Genomic DNA, 16,786 nt, shown 5'->3' with positions numbered 1-16,786 from the left:
GCAATGATGCCAAAATCTATGCTTTAACCAGGAAAATGAAAAATTACCTGGCCAAAAGTGTCAATAGTGTTGAGGTTAAGAAATCCTGATTTATGGGAAATGAAGTTTTGAGGACATGTTAAGTGGCATTACTGAAATATTAATAGCAAAATCTCTGTGGTATGAAAGTTTAAGGAAAAATACAGTTCTTTTAAAAATAATGAAATATTAAATGAATCAAAATAAAAGGAATAGGTAATGTATAGACCTAAAGAGACAAGAAACAGATCAACCAATAAAAGGAGAAGACTTGATTTGGATTCTGATTCAAATAAACTGTAGAAAAAAATTGACATTTATGAGACAATTAGAAATTTCAACACTGACTGAATAATTATTGATATTAAGGAAGATTTGGTTGTGATAATGGTATTATTATGTTAAAGAAAGAGGACCTATCTTCTAGAAATACATACAGAAATATGGATGAAATATGTGATGTCTCAAATTTGATTAAAATTAACACAGGAAGAGGGAAGTGGCTAGAGAAATGAATCCTTGAAGATCAGCTTATATGTTAACAATTCAGATTTAGGAATGAGTGATATTAGCAGAGCTGCTGTGGGAGTAAATACATTAACTTGTGTTTAAAGATCCAAACCAAAACTGCCTCTGTTTGCTAAATGCAAACTTAACAAAAGGCAGTTGGCTGGAAAAGCACAAGAGACTAAGAATATAATGGGTGTTCTTCTCTTGAGAAGGCAGAACTGATGAAATATCTGACTTCTTATTGGCTACACCACCATGAGTATTTGACACTAGTCGCTGAGATTTTCATGTCAGCTTATTAAAGGCTGCTGTCAAAGTTCACAGAAATGATTGAAATAAAGGCCCCTAAATAATGTTCTTTTAAAATTTTTTTGTTTTGTTTCCACTTTAAAAACTAAGGTGAGGGAATAAAAACAAATAAGAAAGCTTCAGGCTTTCTAGCAAAGTTTGAGGGACTTGACAATATAATAAAAATCATTAACAGATTTTTGTGACTATCCACTCTGTTCTGTATACTATGCTAGGTACAAGATACTCTTGATCTCATTTCTATTTTATACATTAAACCCAACCACAGCATGATAAGTGGGATCCCCAAAGCTGAGTTGCATTAAATATGAGGCCATAATATTATAGGGTTAGTAGAATTTCCCAGGTGAGGCTGTGCTTACTGGAAATTTTGGAAGTGTTGGGGAGCCATCATTTTGTGGGGAGGTGTATCAACTGCTGGGTGTTGTACTTTCTGACTTAAATAGCAGTGGGAATGTTTCTGGATCCTGTGGTTGCCAGGAAAGTGGCAGTGATTTCAAAAACCTCTTGGTTAGTTGCTGCCTATTTTGTGCTGAGGTCCAGGGACATGGGGGCGGCAGAACAGTAGTAGGATTGGACAGCACACTCTTTGCTTCTCAATTTCCTGAACCAGATTGTCTGTTGCTTCCTCACCTATCCTTGTTCTCTTCTCCGTAAGAGGTGAAAGTGAGCTGACTACAACTCATTTTACCCCTAATTTGCCTTTTCATGGGGTTAAACATGCAAAAGAGCAGGTGGTATTCTGACTATGAAGACGGAATGACAGCTTCAGCAATAGTAGATAATGGAAAGCAATTTATAAATGAAGGTACATGCCCTTGACCAGAATCAACCTCAAGCATGCATACGAGGTGTCAATATTCAATCCCAGGAATGTCTTTTGGAGCTACTCATGGTTTATAGATCATAATCTACACTGAGTTTAGAAGATAAATTGAATGAGAAGATTGGAAGTTTCACCTTTCCAGAAATGTGTTCTTTCAAATGTTTCTAAATCATTTTTTAAGTGAAAAATCAAATTTAAAAAATTCTTTTTTTTAAATATATTTTTATTGATTTTTTTTTGCAGAGAGGAAAGGCGAGGGATAGAGAATGAGAAACATTGATCAGTTGCCTCCTGCACACCTCCTACTGGGGATGTGCCTGAAATGAAGGTACATTCCCTTGACCAGAATCAAACCTGGGATCTTTCAGTCCCAAACTGATTAGGGCTAAAAAATTCTTTTAAAAGAAAAACAGAAAATTGGATGATGCTAATATATTTCTAAAGTCAAAATTATTGAAAGAAGCATTGTATCTCAAACGTTACAGAAAATCATTGACAGGAGAGAGAAAAAAAAAAAGGTATTTGAAAAAGTAAATAGATAATTCTTCAAATCCGGAACTATTTTTGATCTTTTCCCATCAAGTTTACAATTTCATTGTAAACTTCTTGAGGGGCATCCATTGCCCAGATGAAATCCAAGTGATTGTAAAAGGGAATCTCCTTGTGGTAAATGAGATTAGGAAGCTTTGGAAGCAAAAGGTCAACATCTTGAGGGTCAGCCAACCAATCTTTGCCACCATTCCACACTGCAATTGGCACATTCATGTCCGTCACATTGTAGAAGGGAGGTGTAGGCTAATATACAAGAGAGAAAGAACCACAGTTTTCATAAGTATCTGCACGTTAAACCATAATACATATTCCATGGATAGCTCATATAACCTAAACTGGCCAATATATTTTTTATTGAGGTATAATTGACATAAAACATTATATTAATTTTAGATGTACAACATAATGTTTTAATATATGTATATATTGTGAAATGATCAAAACCCTAAATCTGGTGAATTTCCTTCACTTTACATAGTTGCAATTTTTTTCTTGTGATGAGAACTTTTAATATTCACTCTCTTGGCAACTTACAAATACACAATACAGTATTATTAATGATAGTACTGTGCTATACATTTACATTTTCAGGAGTCATTTGTTTTATAACTGGAAGTTTGTAACCTTTGAACCACCTTCACCCATTTTGCCCACTCCCTACCCTTGTCTCTGGCATCCACCAATCTGTTCTCTATTACTATGAGCTCAGTTTTATCGTTGTTTGTTTTTATTGTTTTAGATTCCACATGAGATCATATAGTATTTATCTTTCTCTTACAAATTTCACTTAGTCTAATGTCCTCAAAATTCATCAATATTGTCGCAAATGTCATTACCTAGTTTTACAAGTAAATTCTAAGCAATGATTGCTCAAAGAAAGTCACCTTTATCCACAGAGCAAATTGGCTACAATATGATTTAGATCGGTGCTTCTCAAATTTAACAGCTTGTGAATCTCTTAGGGATCTTGTGAAAATGAAAATTCTGATTCAGTATATCTGGGGGAAGAGCCTTAGGTTCTGCATTCCCAGGTGATGCAGCTGTTGCTGGTCCCTGGCCATGAGTGAACAGTGGGGCTTTAGATAACAATTCTTACAAACTAAAAATTTAGATTTCAACTCCAGCTGGAGGAAGTGAACTTTATTGGATTCTCACTGCAATGGGGGGGGGGGGGGGACATTTATAATAATATGATCAATAAAGATTTATTTTTTTAAAAAATATCCTGATTCATTTTGGTTTTGTATTGACTTGCCATATGGTGAGTCTATAAATCAATTGGTTCATTTAAGAAGCTGTTTGTGTTAAATACTTGCCTGAGTTTACTTAATATTGGTTTAAATTCTGAGAAAAGCTATTATCAGATCCATTTCCTATTTCTAGAAAATTGTCATTCACACATAGCCTTTATAAAGGCTCATAAAGCAGGACCTTAAAAAAGAGTGATAGAATTTTCCCAGATAATTTTGTTAGTTTTTTATATTATATTCTCAACAAAACTAACCCCAAATACTATTTTTTTCTATTGTCACTTTAGGTAACAAGCAACTTTCCATAACAAAGGATTTTTACCATGTGCAGTTTTCCTTAATATTTTAATACTTTATTATAGTTGAAGATCATCCTTAGCAATTACCAGCTTGCTTGGAGAGAGGGCGGATTTAGAATTATGTTATTCTGGTCTCACTTAATCCTCAAGATGGAATCATTGGATTACTGGTTTTAGAGCTCAGAAGGAAGACAGACTCAAAGCAAGTCTCTGTTTCAACTGTTTGAGGAAGTGATGGTTGAAGGTGGAGCGTGTTTTCAACAAATGTTTGATCTGATGATGTTCTAAAAGCCTCTTTAAAGGTATCAAAGATGTTTTAAAAATGGAGGCATCTTCTCTACACATAGGATAAACCCCTTCTAATATTGAGGCATGGAAGCAGATGAAAATCAGTAGTTTTGTTCAGCTACTACTTGTGTGGAAAATTTTGAGGTGGGATAAGGAGGAGAAGGAGATAATTACAAAAAATAAAAAATAAAAAAAAGTAGGTCTTCCCCTTGTTCATATTTAGCCAGTGATAATCTGAGAGTTTACCCTGTGTGGAGGATTGATGGACATTATCCCATTAAATATTATCAGTAACTCCCTGAATGTAGGAGAAGAGGTGAAGAAACTATTGCCTGAACTCATATTGACCTCAAGGAGGGCAGACCCCAAAGTTTGGGTTCTTTGTGCTACAAAAAGTGGGAGGAGCACACAATATGTCTGCCTGCACCCCACAGGGCCTTCTGCTGAAAAAGATTCTCACCCTCAACCTGCAAGCACTCCTTTCTTCTTTTATATCTGGAAATGTGATGGAATCACTTTCCTGGCTGACAACAAAGGAGAGGATATTGTTTAAAGAGATCTGAGATTCCAGCTCTATCTCACAAACAGTCAGAATTACTGGTTTATTACACTAGTTAATTGCACTTTGGAGAGAACAGCTTGCTGGGGGACGGGGGTCTGGGATGCAGGGCAGGTCTGTCTAATGTGGTGAGGGGTGATGAATTCATTCTAAGTTTGTCACATGTAGGGATGTGTTATTTCCAGAGCAGCTCGAATGAGCAAAGCCACTGGAACATGAGAACCCATTGGGAGAATGGGAGACTGGGGTGATGTTTGACATGATGAAGGAATCACAAGGAAATAATATTCTACTTTATTATTTCCTTAAGGCTATGTTTAGGCATAAACATTCCTTTGGAAAATATATGCATAGTTATCATAATTTCATTTTTAACCTTTTAAAGATTTGTCTTTCAAAATGGGAATGGTTTTAACTTTAAGAAGCTTACCTGATCAAAGTGCATCATGTTCTGAACTGAGCTTCCCCAGTTAAAAGCTTGAAATTTCCCAGACTTAACAGCCTAGGGTAGAGAAATGAAGAACACAAGGAAATAAAAACTCTGCTTGCTATGTGAAACATACAACCCAAACATGTCCAAGTAGCATAACTTTCCATTAAAACAATTACAAGTATTAAAAAACTTATTTTCCTTCCCAAAATAAAATCTATGAATCACCAGGACAAGGTATTGATGCAAGATTAAACACAGCTTTGCTTTCATAAAAATCATTCATTTCTTTGCTGCCCAGAGCACCTGCTTTCATGGGATTTTCACTCACATGGAATGACAAGTATTTTCAGCTGGTAGTCCCATGCCAGAAAAATTCCCCAACAGGAACATTTGACAGATTATTTTGAAAACGTGCTTTAGGTTCAGGCTCAGAAAATAAATTTTAACAGCATTTGTGAAGTGATACCTGGGTCCAGTGGAGCATGTTTTGAACAGAAGTCCCTGCTGGGTTATGTGACAGATACACATCCAGGCGGCTCTACAAAGAAAACACACACATGCATGCTCACACTTAGATATTTATTTTGTTTCTAAGATGGGAGTTTTTCTGATATTGTGATGAAAAGACATACATATTAAAGCAAAGATGTAAGTTTTTCTGATTCAGTTCAAGTGGTTAAAGGCAGCATTTACTGGAAGGATATGAACAACACAGTTGTACATCACTTTCAGGGGTCTTCAAACTACGGCCTGCAGGCCACATGCGGCCCGCAGAGGAGTCTGATCCGGCCCACCAGGTTTTTTGGGCAGTGAGCGCAGCCGAGGTGTTACAGTAGGAATTAGTAGTTCATATAGTCCGGCCCTCCAGCTCTCTGAGGGACCGTGATCTGGCCCCCACTTTAAAAAGTTTGAGGACCCCTGCTAGAGCTTGCATAGGCTAACTCAGTGGTCAGCAAACTCATTAGTCAACAGAGCCAAATATCAACAGTACAACGATTGAAATTTCTTTTGAGAGCCAAATTTTTTAAACTTAAACTTCTTGTAATGCCATTCTTCAAAACATACTTGCCCAGGTCGTGGTATTTTGTGGAAGAGCCACACTCAAGGGGCCAAAGAACCGCATGTGGCTTGCGAGCTGCAGTTTGCCAACCATGGGGCTAACTCATCTATATAATTTGTAGCCACTCAAAGAGGACTTTATCATCTCCATTTTATCAAAATGGAAAACTTTTTGCTTTGAAGAACTGTGTGTGTATGTGTGTATGTGTGTGTGTGTGTGTGTGTGTGTGTGTGTATAAACTAATACTAGTTTAGTGAGTTGTGACTTTTTCTGCATAAAGGGACAATGGGGTGATGGAAGGGAGCTGCAGAGGACAAAAATGGGAGCAATGATTTGTGATTTCTCATAGGCTTATCTGTATACTAGAGGCCCAATACACGAAAATTCGTGCAAAAGTAGGCCTTCCTTCCCCCAGCTGCGGGCACTGACTTCCTCTGGCACCCAGAACGTGGGTTTCCCTCCACCAGCTACTGGCAGGCACCCAGGACCCAAGATGGCTTCCCTCCAGCCCTGGCTTCATCAGGAAGGACATCCAAAATGATGTCCAGATATCTGGTCTAAGTAGGATATTACCCTTTTATTAGTATAGATCACGTACACAATTCTGAAGCTACTCTTAGTTCTTATAAAATACCATTGCTAAGTGATGATGGGACAAGTAATAAAAAAAACTGTTTTTCCAAATATTCAGAATAGAAATTTCGATGCATACAAACCATGTTCAAGTTCTTATAGTCGAATCCACAAATGATAAATAAAGCATTGCTGCAGATCTCATCTAGTAACTCTCGGGAGCACAATTCATTGGCCAGGAAATTATCAAAATAATGATGTGGGAAGAATACTTTGTCACCAAATATAACCTGAAAAATAAAAGCATCAGAAGGTTGGAAAAGTCAAGCTTCAGAAAATACTAATTAGTTCATCTAATTTACCAGTTCAGGTGTAAGTAGGCTGATGATATCTTCATATTTTTAATGCTGTTTTAGGAATTTCAAATATGTTAAAATAATTCCCACAATAAAGTTGTGGAATAAGCAAGGAATATATTAATACCAGGTATTTGTTGTTACATTGAGAACTGTACTGACTGCTGAGAATGAGTATTAAACACAAAAGAATTAGGTAATCAGAGTTATGAAATAAAATCATAAAACAGCATGGCAGAATGTCACAACTAAGCATCAAGATGTGTGATTTCAATAGTAAATAATAAAAAGATCAGAAAGGAAAATGGTGACTCTGAACCATATTTTCAGTCAAGTCTTTAGGAAGACAAGGAGGCTAGGTAATTTAATAATGGGAAGGATTGGCCCCAATTCTTCTTGAGCAAAATAGACATTTTGTCATCCCCATTTTATACCTGAGAAAACATGAGGCTAATAGTCAAGTTCTTGGGCTAATTAGAACTGATTATAACTAGAATCTTGATTTAAGCCTTGAAGTTAAGATCTAATATATTTTTGTTGTTGTTTGTTTTGGTTTGGGTTTTGTTTTTGTTTGTTTGTTTGTTTGTTTGTTTCTTACCACTCTCTACATTGCCTCTGAGAAATAAGTTCTGTATCAATGTAGCCAGGGTCATCATAAAATCTTGCACTTTGATTCTAAGTAAAGTTTCTTAGGCTTTAGACACACATGTTAATTAAGAGTGAAAAGAAGTGAATAGGACAAAATCAGACAAGGAAATATCATCAATACATTGGATAGCTTTGGGCTAAACTATTCTCTTTAAGGAAACTATGTATGTGTTGGTTTTGTGGGAGGGAGAAGTAGGTGATTAGGCTCTGGAAAAAATAAATATTATTAATTCGCTGTCCATTATGCCTACTTAATATTTATGTTTTATTGAAATCTATGCTACTGCCCTATCAAATCCCTATTTAAAGAGAAAGGAGCTCTTAGAAAAAGGCATAGAAAACCAAGAGTATTTAAAGAGGGATCTCAAAGTCCTTGCTTCACTCAACCATTATTTTTCTCTTTCTTCTTTCCTTTTCCCTTCCTTTCCCTTCCTTCCCTTCCCTTCCCTTCCCTTCCCTTCCCTTCCCTTCCCTTCCCTTCCCTTCCCTTCCCTTCTCTTTCTTTTCCTCTCCCCTCCCCTACTCTCCCTTCCCTTTCTATCTTATTCTTCCCCTTTAGAGTTTTCTTGGCCTAGTTAGTTTCCATTCTTGTTGGACTGCTTTATTTTGGTTTTATTCCCCCTTCCCTGCTCCAGGGGTGGAATCCTAGTCTTGACAGAGCTGAATGGAGTGCTTGGTGTATGAAATATCTATGAGGGCATTGCTAAACCATACAAAGTAATCAAGAACAAAGAAATGTACAGGGATCTCACAAGCTGTAGTGGGTATTCAAATGTGGTTGGTTCTATGCAAGAAATAGTAGAGTACTAGTAAATGTGTACATCTCTATTCTGAATACAAACATGATTGGTCACTGGGTATTTTTGTTACTTTCCATCCCTTTGAAATCCATGGACAATTTTATATCTTACATTCAGTTAAAAAGAATCACATACCTTGAAGAGGAATGTAGGAATAAGTGTAAGTTCTTTTAGCGGGCTTTTGATGTATTTCACGGTAGCAACTGGAGCCAATGCGTAGAAGGCTTTGATTTTTTTAGCCAGTTTGGGATTAGTAGAAAAGGCAATAAAACCTGAAACAGAACAACAAAGAAATAGGTGAAGTGTGTGTGTGTGTGTGTGTGTGTGTGTGTGTATTACAACTGTGACATTACTGTAGGTTTAATAAGATTGCCTTCTGAGGAAACCTGAGAGATTGACCATTAGAGCTTGTTCAAGTTAATCAGATTCTATTATTTTTTAATATTTGTTTTATTTCCATAGATTCTCTATGGGGACATAGGGCTAGAGCTTTTAAAAAGTTATGATGAGCTGTTTTACCTGACTTTAAAAATAGGATAGTCATATTGTTGCAAAAAAGAGTTATTTGTACTACTACAGGCTCAGATCATTTGCACTTGCCATTCCCTCTTTTTTGGAACACCAGTCTTCCAGGTATGCACCTCACTCTCTGACCTCCTTCATTGCTTAGAGAGTGGTTGGTGCTGTTCCCTATTTAAAATTGCCGTGTACTCCTCCGATGCTTCCGAATATCTTTCCTTTATTTACTTTTCTTTCCATATCATTACGATTATCTGATGGGCTTTATATTTTACTTTTTAATCTTTGTTATTTTCTCTGCCTCCTCCCACCGGAATATAAGTAGTAGAGAGACAGATATTTTAATCTGTTTTATTTATTCCTGTATTCTCAGGACATCTGGTAAGTGCCCCATTAATATGACTGAGTAAATGGAATCAATTCAGGGCAGAGGCTGTGTGGTGCAATGTTTCAGAGCATGGGCTTGGAAGTCAGAGTACTTGGGCTGGTAAATGAGCTACTTCATCTGATATAATAAAAGGCTAATATGCAAATCAACCAAACAGCGGAACGACTGGTCGCTATTACGTGCACTGACCACCAGGGGGAAGATGTTCAATGCAGGAGCTGCCTCCTGATGGTCAGTGTGCTCCCACAGTGGGAGCACCACTCAGCCAGAAGCCAGACTCATGGCTAGCAAGCACAGCAGCGGTGGCAGTAGCCTTTCCCGCCTCCATGGCTGTGCTAAGGATGTCTAGCTGCCAGCTTAGGCCTGTCCCCCGCAGTCCCCATCAGTTGGACATCCCCCAAGGGCTCCCAGACTGCAAGAGGGCACAGGCTGGACTGAGGGACACCTCTCTTCAGTGCAGGAATTTCATGCACCAGGCCTCTAGTTTGTAATAACTATGTTACTTTGCACAAATTATTTACCCCTTGTTTGTTTCCCCACATATACAATAGGGATAATAATTGTCCCTATACCATCAGGTTGTTGAAGGCATTATATTGTATATGTAATGAAAGGAAAGCAATAAGCACAATGATCAACACACCTGCATCATAACTGGAAAGGGTCTAGGTGAACCAAACCACCTTCTTTGACTGCTATACCTACCAATGGTGGTGCCCTGGGAATGGCCAACATAGTGTAGATTTTCCTGTCCAGTTTTCTTTAAAATCAAGTCAATTGTGGCTGGAAGGTCATATTTAGCCATTTCATCAAAGCTGCAAGAAAAAAAAAAAGACAAATAATACAACATATTTCCTTGCTATAATTTCTAAAAGTCAAACAGGTTTATAGCTAATGCTCCCTTTGAGAAATTGAACACTAGATATGCATTAGTGAGTGCCAAGTGCTCTTTGGGGTGGCTTCTTATAAGCAGTTGACATCATTTCTGAAGCACAGCATTAAAGCCACAGTTTAATCAAAGCAAGGTAATATCTGTAGCTGGGATTATTTTATCCCTAAAACAATGTCAGCTTTAATAATAATTTGTGTGCAGTGTTCCACTATTGTTTAATATGAACCATATCCCTCTCTATTTTATTCTTCACAAATCAGCCCGAATGACTTTTGAAAATGAAAATGGGATTATGTTGCTCCCTTATTTAAAGCTTTTCATTGGCAACTCATTAAATTTAGAATGAGCCGCAAGGCTCCTTACACAGCTTTGCCTGATCTCTAGTCTCCTCTCATGTTGCTCTCTCTCTTCCTCACTAAAGTCAGGACACAGGCTTCCTTTCAGTTCTCAGAGCATTTTTAGCCAAATTGTTTTCAGTTCTCCACTTCCATTAGTAATTTTCGGGAATAAGGCACAAAAGGGAGCCTGATAGAAAGGCTTTGATAATATCTTCATGGTGTCAAATGTCATTGCTCCTACCCCAACCTCGATATTAATATTGACTCAGATTGTTGATCTGAACCCCCAACTAGGTTTAACATCCTCTTGAATCTATATGGATGGATTCTTTTCAAATCTACTCAGGGCAGAAAATTTCCTTGCTTCAGTCATTTTGCTCATTTCCATTTGGAAAAGCATAATCAGAAACATAAAGCATTATTCCCAAATACTGGGCAATGAGATCATAGAAAGTGGAAAAAAAAACTACCCTTGGAGAAAAAAAAAACAAAACTGCCCTTGCAATGAGGCGTATGGAAGAACCCAAGACACAATTAGAATAAAAATTCCTTCCTTCTCTTCTTACTTGGAATATAATACGTTGAAGTGGGACTGAACTGAAAGGCGTGAACACCCATGCTTTTTAAACTCAAGACTGACTTTTGTGTCCATTGGGAATTGTTCCTGTTCTTTACCTGAAAGCCCAGAATTCAGCTGAGTTTGGTGAATAGTAGAGATTCCTCCTGGCGTAGGTGTTTCCCCTGCTGTTCCCCAGCCACACGTCATAGCCAGCATCAGCCAGAAGGAAGCCCAGGCTGTTGTTGGGCAGGTTGGCAATCCAGTTTGTGGCTGATGTGAGCAAACCATGTTGCAAAAACACAACAGGTCTCTGGCCTAAAGAAGAACATTACTTAAATGCTGTATAAACACATTTCTCATTCTAAGATCAATGATAAAGATAGGAAACAGAGTTTCGTATCACTAGAATTACACCATTTGCTTGAGTTGACTGTGTTTTAGTAACTTACCTTAATTGTGGTGATGGTTTCTCAGAGACAAAACTTATCCAATGATAGACTTTAAATATGTGGTTCCATTGTATGCCAATGATGTCTCCAAAAACTATTGAAAAATTATATGCTGAAGAAATTCAGCATGATGTTAAATTAAGTGGCCCTACTTAATTGTATACTTTTTTTATTGTACAACTTTTTCTACAGTGAGAAAAAGATACATTTTTAATAGAACTAGCAAAAATGACTTTTATCTGTTTAGCAAATGAGCCTTGAATTGCCTCCTCTTTCTCCCTCTGCAGCACACACACTGGCTCTTTCTGCTGGATGCTCCGGGACTACGCTCAGTTTAATTTCAGAGAGCAAACTTTCCTTCACTTCTCCTAGTTAGGTGTCACTGTCAGGACTTCTAGCTTAATATCCTGTGCACACTTCTAGCATTGCTCTGATCACACATTATTATAATTATCTGTGTATCCAGCTCATTCGTTTGATGGTGACCCTCCTTGAAGAAATGACTTCATCACTGTTGCATTTCCAGAATGATCTAGACTCATTAAGTCTAGGAAAAAATTAAAGGAGGAAAAAGAGGAGGAAAAGAACAGGGAAGGCATGAAAAGAGAGTGAGAAAGAGGAAGAAAGAAGGGCGAGGGAAAGAGGGAGAAAGGAAAGAGGGAAAGAAGGTTATACCTCTATTCTCAGCATTTTTCTTCCCATAAGGAATTCTGAAGATCTCTAGAATATAACCATCTTCAGTCACGACTTCATATTCTTCACTTGGGTATCCCCAATAAGAAATCATCTGACCCTGGTGAGGAAAAATAAAAACTTTTTTAGTTTACTTCTAAAATGCACCTAGTAAATAGATATTGTTATATTTAATTGAGCATGTAAAGTCTACTGTAATCCTAAATCATGGTAATATCTTGGTTTTTTAGGTGTGTGTTTTTCCTCCAGTAACTTACAATATTCATATTCACTTCAGGGCTTTCATGATTTTGTCTTCCAAAGAAAGCTTGTGTAGTTCCAAGAGCAGATATCAAACTTGCCACTGTTAATAGTAACCACATTTTGGTTTTGCCTGAAATAGAAGAATAGTTTGTGCCATGGTTAACCTATTACACTTTCATAATTCTCCTATTTTTTGTTCATTTTATCTTCATGTAAAGTAGAGAAATGCTTAGGTTTTATTATATTCTGTTGAGCAAAAACCTGGGACATGGATGTTAGCTCGCACATTTTAATGCTTAGCATGTTTTCCCTCTATTTGATTCCTTTTGCTTAGGAACATTTCCATTTGGTTTTGAAGTGATATTGAACAAAACTTAATTGATTAAAAAAAAATTGTCTTCTGCCCTGGCCGGGTTGATCAGTGGGTTGGAATGTTGTCCCATACACCAAAAGGTTGTGGGTTTGGTTCCCTGTTAAGGTGCATACCTCATTTGTGGGTTTCATCTCTGGTCTGAGCACATACGGGAGGCAACCTATCAATGTTTCTCTGTTCCTATCGATGTTTATTTGTTTTTCTCTCTCCTATCCCTTTTAATTTCTCTAAAATCAATAAAAACATGTCCTTAGGTAAGGATAAAAAAAAACAAAAAAAAAAACACTCTTCTAGGCCTAGCTGGTTTGGCTCAGTGGATAGAGCACCAACTAGGAATTTTAAATATACTCAAACTCAGTAGAACTGAACTAGTGTTCCATTCAAGTTTTACATTTTTATTAAAATTACAACTTATATGCTTTCTTTTTTTTCCAAATGACCATTTTGACAGCAACATATATATATATATTGCTGTCAAAATGTATATATATATTACAGATAGGAATATATATATTCCTATCTGTAATATATATATATATATTACAGATAGGAAGGGAGAGGGAGAGAGAGATAGAACATCAATGATGAGACAGAAAATCATTAATCGGCTGCCTCCTGCATGATTCCTACTGGGGATAAAGCCCACAATCCCAGGCATGTGCCTTTAACTGGAATTGAACCAGGGACCCTTTATTCTATAGGCTAATGCTCTATCCACTGAGCCAAACCGGCCAGGACAGCACTCTAAATTTTTTTATCTTCTGGTGGCAATTATCACTTGTTTCTCAGCACAGTCAGAATATTTGACATTAGATCCAGAACAGATACATTTCCTATGTTATAATCACCAACTACAAGTTTGAAACTCTTCAGGTACTAATCTGGTGAAAAGTTTCAAGGGAGAAGGGATTATTTGTCCTTAAATATTTGAAGGATTGCCATGTAGAGGACAGTGTTAAAGCAATTTATTTTTAATGTGCCATAAATGAATAATTCAATAAATATTATTTATTAAGTTCAAAGGCAAACTAGTGTTCTCAAAATACCTAATGACAAGTTCTAGAATAATGGCCATAACAGCATTTACATTACAGAGTGCTTACTATGTGTTGGATAGTGTGTTTGACATGTTGTACGATAGAGTTACCTTCTCTAAGATGATTTCCTATTCCATAAAATAGGGCCAGTAATAGTGCAGGTTCTGAAGTTATCATAAGAATCCATTAAGATAATAAAAAGAAAGTTATTAAGAGCATGTTAAGTATCTATTAAACACTGAAAAAATGCAGTGATAGTTTAGTAGCGTCTTACTTAATTCTCATGCTAAGTCTATAAGGTAAGTAGCATTATATTCCCCATTTTACAAATGAGAAAAACCAAGGCTAATATTATGTAGAAAGCAACTGAGCCCATTTTTGAGACTAGGTAGTCTGTCTCCAAAGACTATGTTCTTCTCCACTACAATGCTCCTTTAGGATAACCTAAACCAGCATCTACTTGGAACTACTTATAACATCCCCAGAGAGAGTTACATAATTTGTTCTAAACTTATTTTTAGGGGTTTATAATTTAAATAAATACATTAGTAGCCTATAAAGTTTAACAACAGTATTCACAATGGTTAATTCAATAGTAGTTGGTTTGGATGAAATTAAATGATTCTCAATATAGCATATCAATAAAGTCAGTTTATATGAGGGTTGATCTATTACTTCTCAAAAAGAAAAATAAAAGATATTAGATTCACATTAAACATTCATTACAAAAATGCTGAATTAATAAACTCATTTGTCAACTAGTAACTCAGAATCCTATGTATAGATAAAAATAAATAAATAAATAAAAATCAAATCCCAGAAGAATAAGCTTTAATTCTAATAGAAACATTTATATAGCTCAATATGCAACAAATAGATAGGCCTTTAAGAATGCACAGTTAGGTTAAAGAAAGAAACTGAATATAACAACTCAAATATTAATTTTTCTCAACAGAAGGTATACTTACAGTCTCCTCAGACACAGGACTATATTTTGCTGGATATTTAGTGTTTTTGTTAATCCTGCTCTTGCTGTTTATATACAAAGTTCAACAATGACCAGAATTATTCATTCACTGATTAAATTTCCATGTCTTTAATATCACAACATCATCTAATTATAAAAGGACAAACCTAAAACTCAAATATTACCCTCAAGGTGAAGGGATTAAGAAAAGAAAGAAAACACACACACTCACACACACAAAACCCCCATACCTATAACACAAAGACACACACAACAGAGTGGCAATAGCCAAAAGGAAGTGGGGTAAAGAGTAGGAAGAGGTGGGCAAAGGAGGGAAAAATGGGAATGGAAATAAACTTTTCTTGGGGTGATGGGGACACGGTGCCGTGTGCAGACAATGTTTTATTGAGATGTACTCTGACACGTGTATGATTTTGTGAATCCATGTCACCCCAATAAATTCAATTAATTTTTAAAAACGCTACATTCAACTTCACATAGGACTGAGTTCACCCCTTCAACTTTTAACATTCACAAATATTGGCCAAAGGAATTATGATAACTAAGAATGATTTAGAAAACATTAACAATTATTCTTGATATCTTAAACATATAAAAACTGTTAAATCAGCTGTATAATGCAAATTATTATGCGGTACAGCTCTGATAAGAAGGCCTAAGATAACAAAAGGCCTCTTTGTTCTTTAAAAATACAGTGCACAAACTATTCTGACCAGATGGTTATATAACCACCTGCAAATACATGTAATCAGCAAGGAGTGTTTTTTTTAATTATGGTCTTTGATCAGGGTCTCTAACACTTCAAATAATAGTCCAGTTAATATATCAAACCCAATCCCACCCTTTAAAAATATATGGGTGGTGCCATTTTTGTTATATAAAATAATTGTTTGGCATTTGAATAAAATCATTATGTTTGCAAGTGACTTATGCAATTAAAATGTTTATATTTTAAAATATAGCTCATCCTTTACAACCACTATGAGAAAATCTGTAACTCAGAGTGAGAGAAAAAGAGAATAATATTTTGAGTTTTTAAAATAATTTGCCATTTATTTTTAAGAAATAATTATTTTTTTATTAGTACTTAAATACCAGAAATGGCAAGTTATAAATCAACTTTCCATCAACTATCATAATACAATTAATTGGAGTTGCATTGTTTCAATAAACTAGAAAAACAATTTAGGATATGTCCAATATCACACGTATTTACATTTTTTAAAATATATTTTTATTGATTTTTTACAGAGAGGAAGAGAGAGGTATAGAGAGTTAGAAACATCGGTAAGCTGCCTCTTGCCCCCCCCCTACTGGGGATGTGCCTGCCACCAATGTACATGCCCTTGATCGGAATCGAACCTGGGACCCCTTCAGTCCACAGGCTGATGTTCTATCCACTGAGCCAAACCAGTTTTGGCTATTTACATATTTTTACATTACCTTTGCTCAAGTCTGGCTGATTTTCATTGACAATAACATTTCTGAAAGTAAAAGATGGTGACACATTTTCATAAGGATCAACGTAAAGGGAGAGGGTTTTGCTCGCTATCCGAATGCAATTTGAACTTACTTCACTAGCAGGTGCAAAGTTGATTAACCATGTTTCTTCATGACACTGCAGTATAGATTTAAACAAGAGAATGCAGGATGTGTTTCTTTGGCCTTTTACTGTGGCTGAAAATAATTTGGAGTTAGAATCTGGACATAGTGCACATATGCAGTATATAAATACTTACTTTGAAAGAGATCTATGATTCCTTTTCTTTTTAAAAAAAATATATTTTATTGACTTTGTGCAAAGAGGAAGGGAGAGAGATAGAGAG

General features: G+C 36.2%; 1 protein-coding gene across 1 annotated transcript; it reads right to left on the bottom strand.

Moving 5' to 3' along the window:
• Positions 1-2,057: 2,057 nt before the first annotated feature.
• Positions 2,058-14,991, bottom strand: LOC118719261 (gastric triacylglycerol lipase). Its single transcript, XM_045581881.1, has 10 exons — positions 14,941-14,991; positions 12,577-12,692; positions 12,302-12,419; positions 11,294-11,492; positions 10,094-10,203; positions 8,617-8,753; positions 6,821-6,967; positions 5,511-5,582; positions 5,042-5,113; positions 2,058-2,458 (listed from the first exon to the last, which is right to left on the bottom strand). The coding sequence occupies exons 2-10, from the start codon at positions 12,679-12,681 to the stop codon at positions 2,222-2,224; spliced, it is 1,197 nt and encodes a 398-aa protein (XP_045437837.1). The 5' UTR covers positions 12,682-12,692; positions 14,941-14,991; the 3' UTR covers positions 2,058-2,221.
• Between the last annotated feature and the right edge of the window lie 1,795 nt (positions 14,992-16,786).

The sequence above is a fragment of the Pipistrellus kuhlii genome, unplaced genomic scaffold (assembly GCF_014108245.1).
Source record: "Pipistrellus kuhlii isolate mPipKuh1 unplaced genomic scaffold, mPipKuh1.p scaffold_m20_p_15, whole genome shotgun sequence".
NCBI classification, from domain to species: domain Eukaryota; kingdom Metazoa; phylum Chordata; class Mammalia; order Chiroptera; family Vespertilionidae; genus Pipistrellus; species Pipistrellus kuhlii.
This window is presented reverse-complemented; position numbering and strand designations above follow the sequence as displayed.

Excerpts from the sequence above, each read along its gene's own strand:
- LOC118719261 (XM_045581881.1), bottom strand. The coding sequence starts at position 12,681 with ATGTGGTTACTATTAACAGTGGCAAGTTTGATATCTGCTCTTGGAACT. Across the intron at positions 6,968-8,616 it reads TTCCTACATTCCTCTTCAAG|GTTATATTTGGTGACAAAGT; the intron begins GTATGTGATTCT and ends TTTATTTTTCAG. Across the intron at positions 5,583-6,820 it reads ACTATAAGAACTTGAACATG|AGCCGCCTGGATGTGTATCT; the intron begins GTTTGTATGCAT and ends TTTTCTTTGTAG.